Below are 24,804 nucleotides of genomic sequence, written 5' to 3'. Positions count from 1 at the left end.
AGCAAGCATGCTGGGATCTGCCGGCTGCCTCTAATCTGCAGTTTACTCATGAGCAAGTTTACTCCTGGGCAGGGTGCTCAGCAGCCGGCAGGTTTTTGGCTTGCCACACCCTCAAAATAAGCCACGCCCAAAGAACCGGTAGTAAAAAAATGTGAAACCCACCCCTGTCCTGCCCCATAATATTCTGGATAAATGGCCATCCGATCTCTTCTTGGAAACCCTCCCTTGATGGAGCACCCACAACTTCTAGTGGCAAGCCATTCCACTGGTTAATTGTTCTTTCTCTCGGGAAATTTCTCCTCAGTTCTAAGTTGCTTCTTTCCTTGATTAGTTTTCACCCATTGCTTCTTGTTCTACCCTCAGGTGCCTTGGAAAATAGTTTGACTCCCTCTTCTTTGTGGCAGCCCCTGAGATATTGGAAGACTGCTGTCATGTCTCCCCTAGTCCTTCTTTCTATTAAACTGGACATACCCAGTTCCTGCAACCGTTCTTCATATGTTTTAGTTTCTGTGATTAAGAAACAAAGGAGCGGCTTCTTCTCTTCGTTCTTGCCTTTCTCAGTCTCCAGTATGTCATTTACATCAAACTTTCCTGCACTCTCTATTTCTCAACAAGTCTATCTTTCTCCCCAGATATAATTAACATCTGTTTGCATTCACCAACGCAGCTGGGTTAAGCCTCTACTTGGCATTCAAGCTACGCTATTGGCATTTATCTTTTGGAATTGGTTCGGCGACTGAATTACTCATGTTTCTTTAATGCTCTGCACGTCCACGGGAGCCCATCCCCTTAGCAGAGGCTGCTGCCGAGTTCGGATTTCCACCGAAAAGGATCTTAGCACGAGGGCAAAGAATTGGTTTGCCTACAGTTTTAGCCCTACTGCCCTTAGGTGAATCTAGGGCAGGAATCGGTTCATAATCCAGAAGAAAACTGTTCTTGGCTAGCCTCTTCCAAATTGCGTTTACCCTGTAGGGCTGGACTACAGCATCCATCCGTGACCCGTCAAAACCGCGTTCCACAAAAGCGCGGTCGACGAAATCGCGTATGTGACGTCATCACAACGCGACGAAAAAGATCGAAAAATTGAAATAAAAATTAAATTACAGCAAGCCGATTCACATAAAGGTAAGGGTTAGGTTAAGGGTTAGGGTTAGGGTTAGGGTTAGGTTAAGGGTTAGGGTTAGGTTTAGAGCGTTAGCGTTACGTTTAGCATTAGGTTAAGGGTTAGGTTTTTCGTTAGGTTAAGGGTTAGGTTTAGGGTTAGGTTTAGGGTTAGATTAAGGGTTAGGTTTAGGGTTAGGTTTAGGGTTAGGTTTGGGGGGGTTAGGGTAAGGTTTTCGCTTTATTTTTACATTTTTCGATCTTTTTCGTCGCGCTGTGATGACGTCACATACGCGCTTTCGTCGACCGCGATTTTGTCGTCCGCGGTTTTGTGGTGGAACCGCATCCATCACTCCCCTGTTGCCTGGGGATGATGAAAGGTGTAGTTCCCCCTGCAAGAATGGCATTCTTTCAAGCCAAGGTTTTCTAATTGGCAATTCCATGCTGAAAGTTAATCTCCTATCCAGAGGTGGTATTCAGCTGGTTCTGATCAGTTTGGGCAAACCAGTAGCGGAAATTTTAACTGGTCAGAGAACCGGCAAATACCACGTCTGACTGGCCCGGCCCCTTCCAGGAGTCCCCATGCGTCCCCTTTTTGGTTCCCAGGGAGGCTTGCTAGGCTGAAAATGGGGGGCGGGGGGGGGCGGTGCCCCGTTTTGGCTCCCAGGACAAAAAGGAGAGGAAGGAGGGACCACAAACCCTGGCACTAGGGGGCAGCTTCTGAGGATGCATTGAAAGAGCACAGCAATCCAGGGCTGGAAGGGACCTTGGAGATCATCTAGTCCAATCCCCTGCTCTAGTAGGTGACCTTATATCATCTTCGTTATTTTGGAGCCTCTAACACAGAGGAGAATTTCCCAGAAACCCCCAGGCCTTGCCAACCTCTCCTTCCCCACTAGTAAAAAAAAAAAAAACCTAGAACAAAAATTTCATACAGTATTAAAAAGAAGAATAAAATGGGCGGGCTGCTGTGTATTGTTTAATGGGCTGCTGAATTGGCAAAACGGACTGCTGAATTGGCCACGCCCACCCAGTCACATTGACAACCTGGCCATGCCCACCAAGCCATGCCCACAGAACCAGTAGTAGAAAAATTTGAATCCCACCACTGCCCCTATCGTGATAGTTTTATTTTTAAATTAGTCTATTGTTGAAGGATATTTTTTTCTGCGGAAGAAAAAGATTGACCGTATTTTTCAGAGTATAAGACGCACCTTCTCCCCCCCCACACACACACAGCGTGGAAATGTTATGCATCTTATACACCGAATACAGCTATTTTGGGCCTCCCTGCCCCCGCATCCCATTTTTGTGAAAAACAGAGGTGTTTTTGCCTTTCCCCAGCCACCAGCCGCACACTGCAGGCTTCAGCAGGGCTGGGGACAGGTAAAAATGCCCTCATTTTTGCGAAAAATGGGCACAAAATGGCCGTTTTTCACAGAAATTGAGGCCCCAGCAGAACTCTGCAGGCTTTAGGTGGGCTGGCGGAAGGCAAAATTCCCCCCATTTTTGTGAAAAACAACACTTTTTTTTCTTACTTACCTCTTCGAAATCTTGGTGTGTCTTATAGTCTGAAAAATACGGTAAATAAAAAAGCACATACATCTAATGTTTGATTAATTGTGGGGGGGACACCTTTGGATTGCAGAAAAGGAGGTTTTAAAACAACCAATTTCCTCAATTACAGGTACTCCTTGACTTACAACCATGCGTTTAGTGACCAAAGTTACAACGGGGACTGAAAAAAGGGACTTATGACCATTTTTCACACTTATGACCGCCACAGCATATTGAAATTCAAGCTCTGGGAAATTGGCTCATCTTTTTGACGGCGGCATGTCCCAGGATCATGGAATCCCCTTCTGTGACATTCAGACAAGCGAAGTCAATGGGGAAGCCAGATTCACTTAACAATTGTATGGCTAATTTAACAATTGCAAGGATTCAACAAACCGTTTGTGAAAAGAAAGGTCATAAAATGGGGCAGAACCTCCTTCTTAACAATTGTCTTGCTTAGCAGCAGAAATTGCAGCCATAAGTCAAGGACTACCTGCAGTCCTTTGCCACAGGGTATTTTTCTGCAGAAGAAAAAATATTTAAATTAAAAAAATACACATATCCAATATCTGGTTAACAAAGGGAGGTGGCACCTTTGGACTGCGGAAAAAGAGTTTTTTTTAAAAAAACAGCCAATTTCCTAAATTATATGGATCAGCTGCCAAAAAAGCCAACACAGTTCTAGGCTGCATTAACAGAGGGATAGAATCAAGATCATGTGAAGTGTTAATACTACTCTATAAAGCCCTATTAAGACCATACCTAGAGTACTGCATCCAATTTTGGTCGCCATGATGTTAAAGAGAGATTAAGACTCTAGAAAAAGTGCAGAGAATAGCAACAAAGATGGTTAGGGGACTGGAGGCTAAAACATATAAAGAACAGTTGCAGGAACTGGGCATGGCTAGCCTAGTGAAGAGAAGAACCAGGGGAGACATGGTAACAGTCTTCCAATATTCTCAGGGGTTGCCACAAAGAAGAGGGAGTCAAGCTATTCTCCAGGGCACCTGAGACTAGGACAAGAAGCAATGGGTGGAAACTAATCAAGGAGAGAAGCAACTCAGAACTGAGGAGAAATTTCCTGACAGTGAGAACAATTAATCAGTGGAACAGAAGTTACCTCCAGAAGTTGTGAATGCCCCAACACTGGAAGCCTTTAAGAAGATGTTGGATAGCCATTTGTCTGAAACAGTATAGAGTTTCCTGCCTAGGCAGGGGGTTGGACTAGAAGACCTCCAAGGTCCCTTCCAACTCTGTTATTCTATTCTAATGATAATACTGATTAACTTGGTAACACTTTTCCAATATCTCAGGGGTTGCCACAAAGAAGAGGGAGTCAAGCTATTCTCCAGGGCACCTGAGTGACAGGACAAGAAGCAATGGGTGGAAATTAATCAAGGAGAGAAGCAACTTAGAACTGAGGAGAAATTTCCTGACAGTTAGAACAATTAATCAGTGGAACAACTTGCCTCCAGAAGTTGTGAATGCCCCAACACTGGAAGTTTTAAAGAAGAGATTGGACAACAATTTGTCTGGAATGGTAGAAGGTCTCCTGCTTGAGCAGTGGGTTGGACTAGAAGACCTCCAAGGTCCCTTCCAACTCTGTTATTCTATTCTATTCTTCTCCTACCACAGGAAATGTTTGGTGGGGGTGGGAGTGGGGTGGGAAGAGATTGTGTTTAAGGGACAAATGACGATGCCCTTTAGTTGAGCTAAACAGGCTTGGATACACCAGCCGGACCTGCCAAGGGCTTTGGGGTTACCTGGCTGAAATGGGTGGCGTAGGATCCCAGAGAGAGTGTGTGGCTGGAAGCCGATCCAAAATGGAGGCGAGAGTCCACCAGACCGCCAAGTGGGGGCTGCTTCCCGGGGATGCTGTTGTAATAGTTGTGTCCCGAGGAGTCTTCCTCTTCACCCCAAGAATCGTCCACTCCCATTGTCCTGATCAGAAAGACAAGTGGGGACAAGGCCAACACTATATATAAATTGATTGATTGATTGATTGATTGATTGAATGAATGAATGAATGAATGAATGAATGCAACAAACAAACACCAGAAACAGGGGCACAATGTCACATATTTCAGAAACATAGATATCTATAATGTTTCTGTGTGTGTCTGTGTGAGAGTGTGTATGTTTGTGAGAGTATGTGTGTGAAAGTCATGTGTGTGAGAGAGTATGTGTGTGTCTATGTGTGTTTGTGAGAGCATGTGTGTGAAAGTCATGTGTGTGAGAGTATGTGTGTGCCTATGTGTGTTTGTGAGAGTATGTGTGTGAAAGTCATGTGTGTGTGAGAGAGTATGTGTGTGTCTATGTGTGTTTGTGAGAGCATGTGTGTGAAAGTCATGTGTGTGAGAGAGAGTATGTGTGTGTCTATGTGTGTTTGTGAGAGTATGTGTGTGAAAGTCATGTGTGTGTATGTGTGTGTCTATGTGTGTTTGTGAGAGTATGTGTGTGAAAGTGGTGTGTGTGAGTCTGTTTGTGTGTAAAAGTCTCTGTGTATAAGAATGAGTGTATGTGTATGTATGTGTGGGAGAGACTCTGCATGTGTACATGTGTGTGAGTGAGCATAAGCATGTATGTGTGTTTGGGAGAGAGAGTCTATGTGTGTCTGTGTTTGTGACAATCTGTGGTGGGAGAATTTGGGTGTGAGAACCTGTGTATATATGTGTGTGTGTGTGTGTGTGTGTCAGATTCTGTGCCTGTGTGCTTGTGTATGTGTGGAAGAGAGAGTCTGTGCTTGTGAGGGAGAATCTGTGTGTGAGATTCACACTATCCATATCTGTGTGAGAGAGAGGGGGGAGTCTGTGTGTGTGTGTGTAAAAATCAAGGTGCATGCCACAATTACATGATCAAAGCCCATTTTTACACGGTGTGTGTAAAATTGGGAGGGGGGGCTTCAATATCCGGTTTCAATTTTTTTTACTATAACTTGGGTCTCCCCACCCTCCTGGTCCAGCTCCTCCCACACTACTCCTAATTGGCTCTTGGGTTAGGAGGGAGGGGCTAGCTCAGTGTCAGCCAATGAGCTTAAGTGCCTGAAGGAGGACTAGAACCTGGGTCTCCTGACCCCTAGTCTCCCTTTTCCTCAACGGATTGGCTGTTGGACTGGACTGGCTCACATTCAGCCAATGAGCTTTCAGGACTGAGGAATACTAGATTGAGGGTCCCCCCATTCTTAGTCCAGCATCCTCCCCACTACACCTGATTGGGTCCTGGGCTAAGAGGGAGGTACTGGTCCAAAATCAGCCAATGAGCTTCTGTGGCTGAGGAGGACTACAATCTAGGTCTCCCCGTTCCTAGTGCAGCCACTTCCTCACTATATCTGATTGGCTCTCGGGCTGAAAGGGAGGAACTGACTCACATTCAGCCAATGAGCTTCTGTAGCTGGGTTGGGGACTAGAATCCAAATTTTCCTGCCCTTAGTCCAGGATTTTCTCCATTAGATTATATTTGATTGGATCTTGGGATAAGAGGGAGGGACTGGCCCAGAGTCAGCCAATCAACTGACTGGGGCAGGAGGGGGAAAGGACAAGTCCAAATGTACAGATGCCCAATCTTCAACACTGGGGAAACTGAGGCTACCCATACCTCTCCTGGGGTGCTACAGTTTGGGGAGGGCTATGCAGGTACTGCTTGAAGCGGAGCTCAAAGGCCTGCCCGATGGTGCTGATGATGCTTTGCGCCAATCCGTCGCAGCATTCCAAGATGTGGCAAGCTGCCAAAGAGAAAGAGAAGATCCGCAACCAGACGTTAAACTTATTCCCCCCCCGAAACAGATACACAACAAGACACAAACAGAGACACAACAAGACACAAACAGAGACACAAGACACAGAGACACAAGACACAAACAGAGACACAACAAAACACAGAGACACAAGACACAAACAGAGACGCAACAAGACACAAACAGAGACACAACAAAACACAGAGACACAAGACACAAACAGAGACACAACAAGACACAAACAGAGACACAACAAGACACAACAAGACACAGAGATACAAGACACAAACAGAGACACAAGTTAGGCTAGCTAGCTGCTGCCACACCGTGAATGACTGCCTGTTTTAAAAAGCCTCTTAAAAAGCGCCCTCTACTATGAGGCAGGAGAACTGCATGCCTCATCTAGTCTGACTTTTCAGGCGCTCGAGCAGAGTTTTGGACAGAGAGGACAGCTGGCTTGAAAGAGGGATCAAAAGAGGCCCTTATGTTAAAATTGAACAGCCCCCCCTCTCAACAGAGGAGGAGGGAAATGACATCATCGATCTCCATTCTACAACAGGGTCCTTTCAGCAGTTCCAAGAAGGCTCCACACTCCTTTGCTCCACTCAGGTGGCCCTGAGGACACAGACAAACCTCCAGGTGGCCTCAACGACTCTCTCAAAGGATGCAAATGACCAGCTGTCTGCAAGGAGCATAAATCCTTCCATTCCCCACTCTTCAGTCAACGTGAAGTCAAACATCTTCAAAGAAAAACCAAGAGAGTCCAGTTGCCTCCTGAAAAAGCCCCTTCAGGACAACCATGACCTGGATGACTAAGAATCTCTACAGATGGTTACCTGTACTATTTGGGATGAACAAGCTTGGAATGGTGTGGGAGTAGGAATGGATGTCCAGAAGAAAAATTGCAGACTACAGGACCCATTTAGCAATAGCAATAGCAGTTAGACTTATATACCGCTTCATAGGGCTTTCAGCCCTCTCTAAGCGGTTTACAGAGTCAGCATATCGCCCCCACAGTCTGGGTCCTCATTTCACCCACCTCGGAAGGATGGAAGGCTGAGTCAACCTTGAGCCGGTGAGATTAGAACCGCTGAACTGCAGATAACAGTCAGCTGAAGTGGCCTGCAGTACTGCACCCTAACCACTGCGCCACTTCGGCTCTATTTGCACTAGGTGCAAATGAGGACATAGATAACTCCCCAAGTGTATTTGTATTTGTATTTATTTGTCTTGTATGCCGCCCACTCCCGAAGGACTCCAGGCGGCTCACAATAGACAAGGGAAGGGGAAAACTGGACAAAGACAACACTTTAAAACAAAAACCACAACATTCACAATTTCCGTGGGGCTGGATGTTTCACAAGCCCCCCGGCCTGCTGGAGCAGCCAGGACTTGGTGGCTTTGCGGAAGGCCGGGAGGGTAGTAAGGGTCTGGATCTCGACGGGGAGATCATTCCAGAGGGCTGGAGCTGCAACAGAGAAGGCTCTCCCCCGGGGGGTCGCCAGCCGACATTGGCTGGCGGATGGAATCCGGAGGAGACCTAACCTGTGAGATCTAATCGGTGTATGGGAGGTAATTGGCAGGAGGCGGTCTCTCAGGTACCCAGGTCCGATGCCATGTAGGGCTTTATAGGTAGCGACCAGCACCTTGAAGCGGATTCGGAGACTAATGGGTAGCCAGTGCAGCTCGCGGAGGATAGGTGTGACGTGGGTGTACCTGGGTGCACCCACAATCGCTCGCGCGGCTGCATTCTGGACTAACTGAAGTCTTCGAACACTCTTCGAAGTGCTTCATGGGCCCTCTCAAAGGATGCAAATCAGAGGTGGGTTCCTACCAGTTCGCACCTATTCGGTAGAACCGGTTCGTCAAATCTACCGAACCGGTTAGAAGAGGTTCCACCAGTGGACCCGGAAAGCAGGCCACACCTACAGAAGAGGTTCCAACATTTTTTGAAACTCACCACTGGTCCTTGGATATGATTATTCTACACTATCATGCTCATATTTATAAAACTCGGTGCCTCTGTGAAAGGTAAGGATGACTACTGCGTTTGTGGTGCAATCAGAACATTGCGTGTGTTGAAGTTGTTTTAATGCAAACCAAAGATGCCTTTTAAAAAACAAATTTACATCCTATTCTTATGCATGCCAGTGCTGTCTGTGAAGTAATTTAAGGTGGTTCTGACAAGTGTTGTCGGCATCTTCATATCCAGTCACATGGGCGGCAAGCCACTCCCATCCGGTCACATGGGTGGCAAGCCACTCCCACAAAGGAGGCCACACCCACAGAGTAGGTTCGAACAATTTTTGAAACCCACCACTGATGCAAATGACCAGCTGTCTGCAAGGAGTTTAAATCCTTCCATTCCCCACCATCCAGTCAAGAGCTGAAGAAGCTTCTTGGATGCGAAGAGAAACATCTTCAAAGAAAAAACTAGGAAGACCAGTTGCCTCCTGAAAAAAAGCACCTTTGGGATTGCCACCCCTTACAACCATAATTCTGGGTTCAATGATGATGATACCTTTAGGATTATCTGTACACGCTCCAACCAACCCATGTGTTCCTATACCTTCATACATAGCACATCCAAGATCTAAAAGTCTTGTCATGTTTACCATCAACCAAAAAAAGCAACTAACACAATCAACTTTGATCCATCACCATTTTCACTTAATCCCTTTCAGTAAGATTGGGAAAGAAAGGTGTAAATTAGAAAAAATTAGCTAAGGGCCAAGAGACTGCATCGCTCCATTTAAGCACTTTTCATCAAAGATGCCGTAAGCATAACTAAACTCTCGGTTCCACCCAGACATCTTCCCACTATTATCAAGGGAGCATCTTGGCATGCCAACATTTTGTTTATCTCTTTATCAAATTTAGATACCACCCGTCTCTCGTTGCCCACGTTCCTCCAGCTTGGCATTACTGACGCCCTCGGTTGTCTCTGCAACACTTAAAATCCTACTTTAAAAAAAAAAAAAAAGCCTGCAGAGCAGAGATGGGATTTATTATCTGCCGATGGGTAAATCTTTCAGCAACCTGATAGCATAGGGAGCGAAGAAGAGCGAGGCTCAGAGGAAGCAGCTTGCTTAAGGCAGCTAGCCAAGAGAAAGCAGAGCTGATAGCTGGCCCCAGGGTGCCCTCTGTCAGCCCCTATGTTACAACCCTCACCCTCCAAGCTAAGGGGCAGGCAGAACGTTAGCTGTCTCTTGTTTTGTTGTTGCACTGCTATTCCTTCAGGTTTTGACATTTCAAACTACGCTGTTCCTTGCAAATCTTAAGAGGCGTAGCATGCATTTAAACAGGCCCTTGTCAGGGTTCCAAACAGCATCCAAAAGTAAATCAGAGTCCAAGGCAAAGGATTGCTCAAAATTCCAGTTTATTAAGAGAGCCATGTTGGCACATCTGGGGAAACCCGAATCTGAAAGCTTCCCGGTTTTCCCCACCCAGCTGAAAGTTCAAGATCTTGCCCCATGAATTATTGATGCAAAATGATGTTGTGTGTATGGATTCAATATATAGACTACCTTGTTTAAAATTAAGGAATAATAATTATAGTTGAAAAATTGACACATAACAATAATGTATCTATGTTTACCAAAAGAACAACTTGTGACTCGATAACCATGGAAAGGACGCACAAAAACTTGTAACCAAACGACACACTATATGAAATGGAAGAAGGAGGTGTGTGTTTTACGTTTTTGTTTGTTCTTGTTTATTTAAAAATATTTTTTTTAAAAAAATAGATCTTGCCCCTACACCAGTGGTGGGTTTCAAAACTTTTTAGAACCTCTTCTGTAGGTGTGGCCTGCTTTGTGGGAGTGGCTTGCCAGCCATGTGACTGGGTGGGAGTGGCTTGCCAGCCATGTGACTGGGTGGGCATGGCCAACTTGTAAAATGTGGTGAAACTCACTTAACAACGCTTTTGCTTAGCAGCCAAATGTTGGCTCAGAAACTCTGGCATTTGAAGCACGCAAGTCTTAAAGCTGTCAAGTTACAAGACCCTCGCACCCCTAACCCTTTAGAAAAAAAAACCCCAGGGGTGTTCAAGCTTGACAGCTTTAAGACTTGTGAACTTCAACTTCCAGAATTCCTCCTCTCGCTCTTCATCTTGATGATGTACAGATGGGCGGGGGGAGGAAGCTGGAACCGGTTCTAAACGGCACGGTAGATTTGTGGAACCTCTTCTATAGAAGAGGTTAGAACTGGCAGGAACCCACCTCTGCCTTACACCCACAAGTCCATCACATGGTCCAATCTCCCACTGCCGTGCTGGCAGCTTCCACCCATCCAGTTCTGGTGAGGTGCAGAGAGTTCAGAGAGAAAGGATGACCTTGGCTTTCTAGAAAAATTTTTGTTTTGGCTACATATCATCTAACTCCATACAATCCCCCCTCCCATTTTCCCACAGTAGAAAATGCATAGTAGAAGAATAGAAAGTGTGGCAGGCCGAAGAGCCAAAGATGGCTGCAGGCCTGACAGTCATTTGACTTTTTTTAAAAAAAGAAACCATGAAACAGAAATGGTTTATCATTATTTATACACACACACACACACACAAAATCAGAATAACTAAGTTGGAAAGGACTTTGGAGGTCTTCTAGTCCAACCCCCTGCTCAAGCAGGAGACCTTATACAATTTCCTACAAGTGACTGTCCAGTCTCTTCTTAAAAATCTGCAGTGTTGGAGCATTTGCAACTTCTGGAGACAAGAAGTTCCACTGATTGATTGTCCTCACTGTCAGGAAATTTCTCCTTAATTCTCTAGGTTGCTTCACTCCTTGATAGTTTCCATCCATTGTTTCTTGTCCTGCCTTCTGATGCTTCGGAGAATAAGTTGACACACACCCCCCTCTTCTTTGTGGCAGCCCCATAGTTATTGGGACACTGCTATCTAGTCCTTTTTTGTCCCCAATCTGGATATGTGAATGTATATGTACAGTATACTTGTATGTGGTGTGTGTCTGTATACACACACATACACATATATCCCTATCCACAGTGAAGCAACATGTTAGACTATATTCCATGATTGTTGTTAGTCAAGAAGTTGTGTCCGACCCTTCGCAACCCCATGGACAACGTTCCTCCAGGCCTTCCTGTCCTCTACCATTTAAGCTCACGCCGACTGCTTCACTGACTCCATCCAGCCACCTCATTCTCTGTCATCCCTTTCTTCTTCTTTTGCCCTCCATCTTCCCCAGCATGAGTTTCTTCTCCAGGGAGTCCTTCCTTCTCATTAGGTGGCCAAAGAATTTGAGTTTCCTCTTCAGGATCTGGCCTTCTAAAGAGCAGTCAGGGTTTAATCTCCTTTAGGACTGACCGGTTGGATCGCCTTGCAGTCCAAGGGACTCAGAGCAGGCGTCTTCTCCAGCACCAGAGTTCAAAGGCCTCCATTCTTTGGCGCTCAGCCTTCCTTATGGTCCAACCTTCACAGCCATCCAGTGCAACTAATTTTCAATGTAGAGACTTTTATCGTGCAGGGGATGGATTTAGCCTGATAATTACAAATAGATCTAGGAACAGGCACCAATATATTCAATATATTATCCTGTACAAAAGGTAGTCTTAGACTTACGACCATGGTGGAACCGGAAGTTCCGTTGCTAAGCTAGGCAGTTGTTAAAGTGAACTGGGCCAACTTTTTAACCTTTTGTTGTTGTTGTTATCACTCGAGTTGTTTAATGCAGTTCCCCAATCTTTCCGGCTTTGGATACCAGCAAGTGGGGGAGAGGAATAGCAATAGCAATAGCAGTTAGATTTATATACCGCTTCATAGGGCTTTCAGCCCTCTCTAAGCGGTTTACAGAGAGTCAGCATATCGCCCCCACAGTCTGGGTCCTCATTTTACCCACCTCGGAAGGATGGAAGGCTGAGTCAACCCTGAGCCGGTGAGATTAGAACAGCCGAACTGCAGAACTGCATTTAACCACTGCGCCACCTCGGCTCCACATGAGCAATGGGGAAGCACGCATGCATGTGCTCGCCCACTGCTCATGCAAGCGGGGATGTATATGCCCACCTGTGTGCGCTCGCCCGCCTCTTCCACAGCCCAGTTCCGAACAGATCAAGTGCCCCAGGGGGTTAGGGACTCCTGGTTAAATGTATAGAAAAAGGACATGGAAAGAATAATAGAAATAACTACCGTATTTTTCAGAGTATAAGACACACCTTTTTCCCCTCAAAAAAGAGGGCGAAAATCTGGGTGCGTCTTATACACTGAATACAGCATTTTTGGCCTCCCAAAGCCCCGCCCCCTTCACCAAAATGGCCATGCATAGCCTTTAGGAGCCTTGCAGACTGCTCCTGGGGGCTGGGGAAGGTAGAAATGAGTGAAAAATGGGCTGTTTTTTGCTCAATTCCCCCCCCCAGCCCCCTGGAGTACTCTATAAGCATCCTAAAGGCTATGCATGCAATTTCTTTGACATAAAACAGACTCATTTTCATGAAAAACTGACTGTTTTTTCTCATTTGGGGGGGGCACCCCCCAGGAGTACTCTGCAAGCCCCCTAAAGGCTATTCCTGCCTTTTGGTGGGGGGAACCGGGCCCGTTTTTGCAAAAAAAACAGGCCATTTTGGGGAGTTTTCCAGAGTGCAAAAACATTTTTTTTTTAATTTGCCTCTTCAAAACCTTGGTGCGTCTTATACTCCGAAAAAATACAGTAGTTGTTAAATGAATCCCATTTCCCCCATCACTTGTTGGAAGCCAGCTGGGAAAGTGTCAGATGGGGATCACATGACCCCAGGATGCTGCAACCTTGTGCAATTTAGCAGCTGTGATCTGCCACGGCTTTCCTCTAAGTCCCATCCAGAAGTGCTGCGCGCTTTCCGGAGAGGACTTAAAGGAAAGTGGAAGCTCACAGCTGCTAAATGGCACAAGAGATGCTCTCTCCCCCAGCAAGAGCAGCAGGGGAGAGAAGCAGCTGCTGACCCAGAGGCCACATGGAAGGTCTCCGCCAGAGAGCGAGCCTCGGCAAGGGACAGCTGAAAGATCTCCGCTGCAGCGCTTTAGGTAATAGCAATAGCAATAGCAGTTAGACTTATATACCGCTTCATAGGGCTTTCAGCCCACTCTAAGCGGTTTACAGAGTCAGCATATCGCCCCCAACAACAATCTGGGTCCTCATTTTACCCACCTCGGAAGGATGGAAGGTTGAGTCTACCTTGAGCCGGTGAGATTTGAACAGGCGAACTGCAGAACTGCAGTCAGCTGAAATAGCCTGCAGTGCTGCACTCTTAACTACTGCGCCACCTCGGCTTTTTAAATAACAAATTTTGCAAGGTAAGAGCCACAGGTCTGGTAGTTTGGGTCCAGAGGGGGGCAGCGGCATGCGGATGGAGGCCCGGGACAAGGCTGAAGCCGGGGAATGGCGCATTCCCCAGCCGAGGCAGGTGGTAAGCAGGTGGTAGCTCCAGGGCAAGGCCAGAGCCGGGGAATGGCATGTCTCTGGGCCCCGACCCAAGGCGAAGGGGGTGGCATGCTTATATTTAATGAACAGAGCAGGCGAGGCACAGAGATTAGCTGGACGGTCTGGACCATGTGGCGAAGGGAAGATAATATATAGGGTACGGCAGGGTGAAGCAGGATGGGTGGGGTTTTACCAATTCGCCAAACTGTGCAAAATCCTACCAACCGGTTCGTCCGAACTGGTCCAAACCGGCTGAATCCCACCCCTGAAAGGGATGCTACGATAGTTATAACTGCAAGGACTGGTTGTAAGTGATTTCTATCAGGGCAGTTGCAACTTCGGAGAGTCGCTAAATGAATGGCTGTAAGTCGAGGAGTATATCACAAAATGCGCAGACATGGGTATGGATATGGATATATCAACCTATGGGGAAAAAATTGCTGATGCTTCGTGTATGCATTAGTCCGTACACACAGATGAAACATAACGTAAATTTTTAAATAACAAATTTTGCAAGCTTCTACACCACGCCATGGTTATAGCTTTTAAAAAGCGGGGGGTGCTATTTCTCCAATCACACTCACCTCGCTGGTTGATGGGATCCTTGGCAACATAAGCGACGTAATCAGTTGTATCCTGGATGGAAATATAATTCAGGGGAAAAAAGAGAGTTAAGTTGGAGGCTGTTGAGGTTAAGAAGCAGGACTTATCGTTGGGAGGAATTAAGAGGAAGAAAGGTTGAGATAAATTTAGCCTGAATAAGTTACGGCTTGTGATGGGATTGAAAATTTTTAGCAACCGGTTCTCTGCCTGGTTGCTGGCAGAGCGTGGCCATGGGGGCGTGGCCTACTTGGCTTCCTGCACCACGGTGGGGGTGGGGGCATTTTCACCCTCTCCAGGCTCTGGAGGCTTTGCTTGCGCCTCCGGGAAGGTGAAAACGGCCCCCCTTGGACTCTGGTAGCCGGAAACGGGCCCGTTTCTGGACTTCCGGAAGGCCCATTTTTTGCAGGCCCTGCACATAACTGAGATGATGAACAGGCCGCGTGGAGATTCCTGGGAGGAGAGGAGAGGGGTGGGTGGGGCCAGCCAGTCCTTTCAATTACCGGTTCGGCGAACCAGATGTAAAATTAGTATCCAGTTCACCTGAACCGGTCCAAAACGGCTGAATCCCACCCCTGGTTATGGTCACATCCATTAGCATTCCTCAACCTCCAAATATGCTGCACTACAGTCCCCATAATCCCCTGCCAAGGGTTGAGTGTGATTTTTTTTAAATTATCATTAGAACGCAGAGCTAGACCAAAGATGGGAAAGATATCAGCCCTGCACTAGTTTAGCTGTCAAAGATGATTTTTTTTAATTTACAGAGGGTGTGGGTGACTTCTGTATTGAGAAGTTGCCTTCGCCTGTTGCGTCTTGCCGACGCAGCCGGCAGGCGGGGCCAGAGCCAAAGGCTCCTGATTGGCCCGGGCGCGCCTGCCAGCTGGCGGGAAAATCACTGGCCGCTGATTGGCCAGCCGCCTGACAGCTGTCAAGTATAAATAGCTGTCAGGCGGCCCGCGCGCTGTCCGTGTTCTGAACTTGTTAGTTGCTGTTGCCTGTTAATAAAGACGTTGACTTTTACCTCACGCCTCACACTTTAAAGGCCAGATTTCACCCTGACCACTTCTCTATGTTTGTTTTTAATCCCCACTTTTACATTCCGCGGTCGAAATGTTCCCCATGGTGAGAGTTGGCCAGTTGTGAATAAAAGACGGGGCATTTCTTTACGGGAGGGATTTAAAGGAAGTTGGGAAGGCCTCTGAGGGAAGATGCGGTAATCCTGGGTGAGGGGTTGGACTAGATGACCTCCGTGGAACCCCTTCCAACCTTCTCATTCTAGGATTCCATAAAAGAATAAATTAACCAAGGTTAGGGTTATTAACCTTTGCTTAGCATGCTGCGGGAATGCATCTGCTAGATCTTTGAGAGACCGCTTGAGAGACCGCCTCCTGCCAATTACCTCCTCGCGACCTATTAGATCTCACAGATTAGGCCTCCTCCGAGTTCCATCCGCCAGTCAGTGTCGACTGGCAACTACGCGGAGGAGAGCCTTCTCGGTAGTAGCTCCGACCCTTTGGAACGATCTCCCCGTGGAGATTCGTACCCTCACCACCCTCCAGACCTTCCGCACAGCCCTTAAGATCTGGCTATCCCGTCAGGCCTGGGGTTAAAGATTATAATCCGCCCCCACCCGAATGATGAATGTTGTTTTTATTTTTAATTATGTATTGTCTTTATACGTCATTGTGTGTATTCCCCTTCCCCATAAGTTGTAAGCCGCCCTGAGTCCCCTCAGGGAAAAGGGCAGCCTATAAATAAACTTATCTATCTATCTATCTATCTATCTATCTATCTATCTATCTATCTATCTATCTATCTATCTTTCCTTGACCTGGTTAAAAGCAGACTGGAATAATGTCACTCAATCCTTCCTGACATTGTTTCTCAAGATTGGCAGCTTGAAGACTTGGGGACATCAGTTCCCAGAATTCCCTAATGAGCTATGCTGGCTGGGGGATTCTGGGAGTCGAAGTCCACATGCCTTATAGCGCACAAGATTGAGAAACACTAAATGAAGCAATACAGAAAACTGTAACTCTATAGTGCCATCTACTGGGTGCTTGAATGTTTCCAACCCAAGTAGAATCATGTATACAATGAGGGATGTCCATAGGGTTGCGGGCAAAAAAGTCAAGATGGCTGCTCCACTTGACACCATCTTGGTTTTTTTTTGGCCTATCTCTGCCAGGGTTCTCTCATGACACGTACACCAAACCTTTCTTTTCCTCCTTTCTTTAAATCTTTACATATTTTCTCCTTTGTTCAGAGTTTCTCTGATAAACCCAGGAGCCAAATCTTAGCTTCAGCCCCATTTCTGTACTTGCTTCAGATTGCACTCTATATCTGAGTCTCTTTTTCCTTCATTGATTTTTAATCTGTTGAAGCTCAGTAGGGAGGATTGTGTGAGGAACTCCCTAAAAATACTAAATTAACTTTTGGGGTCATGTTTTAACCAAGGACATCCATAGCAGGATTTTAAAAAAAAATCAAGAGGCTGACAAATAGCTGGGTTTTTAGATTTTTCAGTTTTTTTAATTTGGTGAATTTTATATTCCTTCTAGTTTTTAAAACTTTTTGCTGTTTTTTTTAAAAAGCAAAAGCTTTAAAATCTTTTTAAGCTTTTACTGTTTTTATTCTATTCTTCCTACACCGAGCTATGACAATAATAAATATTTTACTTGACTCTATCTATATGATTGGAGCCCCACCCCTTTTAAAGGAGGCGTGGCTTCAATCCCACAGGCAGAGCCGAGTGGCCATTTTGACTTCTTTGACCTCTCTTGGCTTTTGGCCTTGATTTGAACAGATTAGTTTTACTAATTGCAATGAATTGGCCTGATCCCATCTTGACCTTGGTGAGGCCATAACGTGGGGGAAGGGAATATCATATTTAGGATATTTTTTAATGGGAAGACGTCAAAATTCCAACAGAGTAATTGGGGAGGGGGGGGGGTCAAAAAACGGTGGCTCTGATAATGCAATGAAGTCCTACTTTGGCTTGGATCATGCAGGCAGCACACATGTAAAAAATGACATGTCATGTCTGCAAGAAGCCATCTTGATTTTTTTTTAACTCTGTAGGAAGTTAGCACCCAGGCACCCCTCCTAGAGGAATGAAATATTTTAGGAGATATTAAAAAGGCAGGATATTATGTTTCCCTGGATGAGAAAAGGAGAAACATGTTTTTAAAGAAAAATAGAAGCTTCCTGCCCCACCCCCTTCAGGTTCAGGGTGATGGGATTAAGACATGGCCCTAAGGACATGATAGGACAGTGTTTCTCAACCTTGGCAACTTGAAGTCCTGTGGACTTCAAGTTGTCATGGTTGAGAAACACTGTGATAGGATTAGCCTTCTACCCATCTCACCACATGGCACCTGGGAAGATTACATCACCCAGCAAGACTCAACCAAGCCTGGGACTCAGGACAGCCTACAGAGTTGCGCCTTGGATGGCCCTATGGGAGTCTGACAACCAATCAGAGTACAAGCTCAAATTCAAAAGCACAGAGAGGGCATTAAACTCAGGTACTCTTCCCTTTTTTTCCTTCACCCAACATCTTCAAGGGATGTGATCCTGTCCACCATCAATAAACCTCTTTCCAACCAACTTCCATGAATCCAGTGTCTTTATTCCCCACTTGGAAATGAACCCAGATGGACATTTCTTCCAACAATTCCTCCCTCTGTTACATCAAGGTTTCCCAACCTTGGCCACTTTAAGATATGTGGACTTCAATTTCCCAGAATTCTCAACAATGGCTTCTCCGGCTATGGAATTCTGGGATTTGAGATTTATACCACTGGAAGTGAATGGTTAGGAAACCACGCCCTCAGAGGTGGGCTCCTACCAGTTCGCACCTATTCGGTAGAACCGGTTCGTCAAATCTATCGAACGGGTTAGAAGAGGTTCCACCAGTGGACCCGGAAAGCAGGCCACACCTACAGAAGAGGTTCCAAAAATTTTTGAAACCCACCACTGCCCCCCCACACACAGAGAGAGACAGACAGACTGACTGACACAGAGAGAGAGAGAAAGAGAAAGAAAGGAAGGAATAAATAAAGAAAAAAGAAAAAGAGTGAGAGAGATGAAAGAAAAAAAGAGAAAAGGGACAGAGAGACAAAAGGAAGGAAAGAGAGAGAGGGAGAGAGAGAGAGAGAGAGAAAGAAAGAAAGAAAGAAAGAAAGAAAGAAAGAAAGAAAGAAAGAAAGAAAGAAAAAGAAAGAAAGGAAAGAAAGAAAGAAAGAAAGAAAGAAAGAAAGAAAGAAAGAAAGAAAGAAAGAAAGAAAACACATGGCCAGCAAGCCACTCCCACAAAGGAGGCCACACAAAAAATTTTGAAACCCACCACTGCCCCCCCACACAGAGAGAGAGAGACAGACAGACAGACTGACACAGAGAGAGAGAAAAAGAGAAAGAAAGGAAGGAATAAATAAAGAAAAAAGAAAGAAAAAGAGTGAGAGAGAGATGAAAGAAAAAAAGAAAAAAGGGACAGAGAGACAAAAGGAAGGAAAGAGAGAGAGGGAGAGAGAGAGAGAGAGAGAGAAAGAAAGAAAGAAAGAAAGAAAGAAAGAAAGAAAGAAAGAAAGAAAGAAAGAAAGAAAGAAAGAAAACACATGGCCGGCAAGCCACTCCCACAAAGGAGGCCACACAAAAATTTTTGAAACCCACCACTGCCCACCCTATAGGGACATTCCCTGGAAAGCTCTGACATCAACACCGCTTGGCATTCTGGGAAAATAAAATGACAGCCAGCAACAGCTCAGGAATGCCAAAAAAAAAAAAAAAAACAACCCACCAAACTTTAGAGAAAAGGGAGAGAAATGGATAAAACGAATATAATGTAACGAGGCCGCTTGGCAGGATGGCAATGAATGGGTTCACAAGAAAATGTGGTGAACAATTCTACTCTGTCATTTTAAAATGTGAAGTAGCACCCCAGTTTGACTCAGGGGGTCAAGTCCTTCCTTTCCTCTTTAACCTTCGGCCAGATTTGCAGATATTTCAGTCTGGTGTGCTACGTGCAGAGCTCAGATTTCAGGAATCTCTCCACGTCACTGAACTTCAACTCCCAGAATGCATTGCAACAGCCTGGCTAGCTGGAAATGCCTAGTCCCGTGATGGCGAACCTGTAGCATGCCTGCCACAGGTGGCATACGGAGCCATATTTGCCGGCATGGCAGCCTTCATTTTCAGCCTTCCGGAGGGCCCGAGGGAGGCTGTTTTCGTCCTCCCCAAGCTTCAGGAAAGCCTCCGGAGCCTGGGGAGGGCAAAAATCCACCCCCACCTCTACACGGGGGTCACATGCGCATGTGCCGGGCGGGTTGCTCGCACATGCGTGGGTGGGAGTAGTGTGCGTGCGTGCGCACTAGTACGCACGGACACAGTTTTGACACACCTTTAGGAAAAGGTTAGCCATCACTGACGTAGTCCATACGTCTTAAAATGGCCTACTTTGAAAAACTAGACTCCTGGAATTCAGAGCACTTCTTGGCAGCTTTGCAAAAGTGGTTTGCCACTGTTTTCGCTCATCTAAGATTTCCTGGTGGTCTCTTTTCCAATAGTAATCAGGGCCAACCTTTCCCAGCTTGCAGAACTCCCAGTGATATGAGCCACACTGGCTGGGAGCCCCCTGAAAGTCATACTGGCTGAGAGCGCTTGTCTGAGGTTGCAAGTTATGAAGGGTTGGCCCCTTAGTACTGGAAAAGAGACCAACGGGAAATCTTAAAGGAGAGAAAACGGTGGTAAACCACTTCTGTGAAACTGACAAGAACTGCATTGGATTAGTTTGAGTTTAAGTTTGAGTTTTATTTCATTTGTATGCCGCCCTTTTCCCTAAGGGGACTCAGGGCGGCTCACAGCTCAAAAAGGGAAGGGGGGATACAAACAGTTTAAGAAGAACACAAAACAAGACATAGTTAAAAAGCACAACAATCATACCATTTGGGATAGGGGCAGCGAATCTTTAGCCCCAGGCCTGTCGGAACAGCCAGGTCTTAAGGGCTGTGCTGAAGGCCTGGTGGGTGGTGAGGGTACGAATCTCCACGGGGAGTTCGTTCCAGAGGGTCGGAGCAGCCACCGAGAAGGCTCTCCTCCGGGTAGTCGCCAGTCGACACTGGCCGGCGGATGGAATTCGGAGGAGGCCTAATCTGTGGGATCTGATCGGTCTATTGGAGGTAATTGGCAGCAGGCGGTCTCTCAAGTACCCAGGTCCAATACCATGAAGGGCTTTATAAGTGACGACTAGCGCCTTGAAGCGTATCCGGAGACCAATAGGCAGCCAGTGCAGCTCGCGGAGGATAGGTGTTACGTGGGTGAACCGAGGTGTACCCACAATCGCTCGCGCGGCGTCTAAAACAGTGTTTTTCAAAGTAAGCCATTTTAAAACATACGGTCCTCAACTCCCAGAATTTCCCAGCCAGCCATGGTGGCTGGGGAATTCTGGGAGTTGAAGTCCGGGCATCTTAAAGTGGCTAAGGTTGACAATCCAGGCCTGTGGCCTCGCAGGTTTGACTTCCTTCCGAAGTCCCACATCTGCTTAGCCTGCAACAGCACAACTCCACAACCATCTTCCTCACCTGACATGCTGTCACAGATCTACAAAAGATCTTGGCTACACTATCTGGCTTATTTTAAAACTGTGCTCCAGTGGTTAGCATTTTATCAGGAGAAGCAGAGACCGAATCCTGGGCTAATTACCAATGTTTTACAGGTTGCAAATGCCACACACCAAATTAGCTGTGCTCTGATCCCTCTCAATCTACAGATCCATAAACTGAAATGTCATATATCCTACTTGAGCAAGGGGTTGGACTAGGAGACCTCCAAGGTCCCTTCCAACTCTGCTCTCCTGTTCTTCTGACCCAACATGTTAGATTTCGCCCGATACGTTGCCGCAGAAAAACAACGTAGCCAAGATTAAAACCTAATGGTTGTGAGAATGCAGCCACTGGGGTTTTTAACTCATCTAGGCTAAACGGGGCGTGTGAATCTGGCTAGCATTCAGCAGGGCACAGCAGCTGCTTCCTAGCTTCTACGCAGGGGGAAAAAAAAAATCCAGCTCATTAGTTGTTAAATTGCCTTTGTTCATTTCCTGCAAGACAGAATCTCTTGCTCGCTTTTTCTGTGACATTTACACAGCCCAGACAAACACTTTGAAATTTTGACACCTGAGCAAGCGGCAAGCTTTTTCTCTAGCCTGGAAACGGGGCTTTTGTTACCTTCTGCATGTGTGTGTGCACGCAGGTATTATCTGTGTGTCTACCATACACAAACACACACACACACACACACCCCTACATCTTTTCTACCTTCACCCCTCTGCCCTGCGTTTCAGCCCCATCTAAGGGAAATTTTTTAGCACAGACGTCTTTATAAAACACTGTAAAAAACCGCAGCCAGTTTTGGTCACCACCACACTATAAAAAAAGATGTGGAGACTCTAGAAAAAGTGCAGAGAAGAGCAACGTAGATGATGAGGGGACTGGAGGCTCAAACATACGAAGAACAGTTGCAGGAACTGGGTAGGTCTAGTTTAATGAAAAGATGGACCAGGGGAGACATGATAGCAGTCTTCCAATATCTCAGGGGTTGCCACAAAGAAGAGGGAGTTAAGCTATTTTCCAAGGCACCTGAGGGCAGGAGAAAAAGCAATGGGTGGAAACTAATCAAGGAGAGAAGCAACTTAGAACTGAGGAGAAACTTCCTGGCAGTGAGAACAATTAATCAGTGGAACAACTTGCCTCCAGAAGTTGTGAATGCCCCAACACTGGAAGCCTTTAAGAAGATGTTGGATAGCCATTTGTCTGAAGTGGTTTAGGGTTTCCTGCCTAGGCAGGGGGTTGGACTAGAAGACCTCCAAGGTCCCTTCCACCTCTGTTAATCTGTAAGCACCATACATTTAATCCTCATCTTACAACGGTTTATTTAGTGACCATTCAAAATTCCAACAGTACTGAAAAAAGTGACTTATGACCGTTTTCACACCAATGACCATTGCAGTGTCCCCCATGAACACATGATCAAAATTTGCATGCTTGTCAACTGGTTCATATTTATGACCTTTGCAGTGATCCGGGGTCACGTGATCACATTTTGGGATCTTCTGACAAGCAAAGTCAATGGGGGAAGCCAGATTCACTTAACAACCATGTTACTCACTTAAAAAGTGCAGCAATTCACTTAACAACTGTGGCAAGAAAGGTCGTAGACAAAATTCACTTAACAACTGTCCTGCTTAGCAACTGAAATTTTGGGTTCAATGACGGCCGTAAGTCAAGGACTACCTGTACCGGGTAATACCACATCGTTATCATCGTAATTATTATCATCCCCATGATTATTTCAAAAAACGTTATTGTCATGTTGTGCAAGAGCAGAATTTCAAGGAGTCCTTGACTTACGACCACAATTGGGCCGGGGGCTTGTTACTGAGTGAGTTACACCCCGTTCTTTGCCATGGTCTTTAAGTGAGCCATGCTTTGACTTTGCTTGTCAACAGCCGGCTGGGAAGTCACATATGGCAATCCAGTGATGCTGGCTGCTGTATTTGTCTTAAACCAAGCACCGTTGTAACTTTGAAGGATCGTTAAACTAATAGTTGTAAGCTGAGGATTATCTGTAGTATCATCTTCGTTAATTAAGAGAGTGCCTGTCTTTGATTTTAGACTAAGGCCGCTGTTTCTATGGATTGTGCTAAACATAGCTGGAAAGCCATTGTTGTGTTGCTGTTTAAAATGTTGTTGTGGAACATATTTTCTTAGTTAAATAAGGTGAAGAGGGAAAGAGCCTCTTTACTATGAGGATTAAGGTTCAAGTAATCGAGTCTTCTCTTCTTTTTTTCCTCCATTTACTTCATTTCCTTTTCTGTTTCTCCTTTCCTTCCCTTTTCTTCCTCTCCTTTCTTTTCCTTTCCCTTTCTCCTTTCCTTTCCTTACCTTCTCTTTTCTTCCTTTCCTTCCTTTTTCCTTTCTCTCCCTTCCCTGTCCTTTTTTCTCTTTTCCTTTCCTTCCCTCTCCTCTCCCTTTTGTCTATTTACTTTCTTCCCTTTCTCTTCCCCTTCCCTTCTTCATCCATCTACTTCCTTTCCTCTCCTCTCCTTTTCCCTTTCGTCTATTCTTTCTTCCCTTTCTCTTTCCCCTTCCCTTCTTTCATCCATTTACTTCCTTTCCTTTACCCTTTCCTTTTCCCTTTTGTCTATTCTTTCTTCCCTTTCTCTTTCCCCTTCCCTTCTTTCATCCATTTACTTCCTTTGCTTTACCCTTTCCTTTTCCCTTTCGTCTATTCTTTCTTCCCTTTCTCTTTCCCCTTCCCTTCTTCATCCATCTACTTCCTTTCCTCTCCTCTCCTTTTCCTTTTCGTCTATTCTTTCTTCCCTTTCTCTTTCCCCTTCCCTTCTTCATCCATCTACTTCCTTTCCTCTCCTCTCCTTTTCCCTTTCGTCTATTATTTCTTCCTTTCTCTTTCCCCTTCCCTTCTTTCATCCATTTACTTCCTTTCCTTTACCCTTTCCTTTTCCCTTTCATCTATTCTTTCTTCCCTTTCTCCTTCCCCTTCCCTTCTTTCATCCATTTACTTCCTTTGCTTTACCCTTTCCTTTTCCCTTTTGTCTATTCTTTCTTCCCTTTCTCTTTCCCCTTCCCTTCTTTCATCCATTTACTTCCTTTGCTTTACCCTTTCCTTTTCCCTTTTGTCTATTCTTTCTTCCCTTTCTCTTTCCCCTTCCCTTCTTTCATCCATTTACTTCCTTTGCTTTACCCTTTCCTTTTCCCTTTTGTCTATTCTTTCTTCCCTTTCTCTTTCCCCTTCCCTTCTTTCATCCATTTACTTCCTTTCCTTTACCCTTTCCTTTTCCCTTTTGTCTATTCTTTCTTCCCTTTCTCTTTCCCCTTCCCTTCTTTCATCCATTTACTTCCTTTGCTTTACCCTTTCCTTTTCCCTTTTGTCTATTCTTTCTTCCCTTTCTCTTTCCCCTTCCCTTCTTCATCCATTTACTTCCTTTGCTTTACCCTTTCCTTTTCCCTTTTGTCTATTCTTTCTTCCCTTTCTCTTTCCCCTTCCCTTCTTTCATCCATTTACTTTCTTTCCTTTACCCTTTCCTTTCCCTTTTGTCTATTCTTCTTCCCTTTCTCTTCCCCTTCCCTTCTTTCATCCATTTACTTCCTTTGCTTTACCCTTTCCTTTTCCCTTTGTCTATTCTTTCTTCCTTTCTCTTCCCCCTTCCCCTTCTTTCATCCAGTTACTTCCTTTGCTTTAACCCTTTCCTTTTCCCTTTTGTCTATTCTTCTTCCCTTTCTCTTTCCCCTTCCCTTCTTTCATCCATTACTTCCTTTGCTTTAACCCTTTCCTTTTCCCTTTTGTCTATTCTTTCTTCCCTTTCTCTTTCCCCTTCCTTCTTTC

The 24,804-nt window shown here is 45.6% G+C and overlaps 1 protein-coding gene across 1 annotated transcript in view; it reads right to left on the bottom strand.

Annotated features, from left to right (window-relative positions):
• SHC2 (SHC adaptor protein 2) overlaps positions 1-24,804 on the bottom strand; it is a 72,364-nt gene that overhangs the window by 26,345 nt on the left and 21,215 nt on the right. The window contains exons 3-6 of the mRNA XM_032214433.1: positions 19,985-20,105; positions 14,388-14,439; positions 6,253-6,379; positions 4,422-4,599 (exon numbers count right to left, since the gene is read on the bottom strand). Coding sequence (XP_032070324.1) covers positions 4,422-4,599; positions 6,253-6,379; positions 14,388-14,439; positions 19,985-20,105 — 478 coding nt within the window. The remainder of the gene's footprint in view (positions 1-4,421; positions 4,600-6,252; positions 6,380-14,387; positions 14,440-19,984; positions 20,106-24,804) is intronic.

This window comes from Thamnophis elegans, chromosome 1 (genome assembly GCF_009769535.1).
Source record: "Thamnophis elegans isolate rThaEle1 chromosome 1, rThaEle1.pri, whole genome shotgun sequence".
Lineage (NCBI taxonomy): Eukaryota > Metazoa > Chordata > Lepidosauria > Squamata > Colubridae > Thamnophis > Thamnophis elegans.
This window is presented reverse-complemented; position numbering and strand designations above follow the sequence as displayed.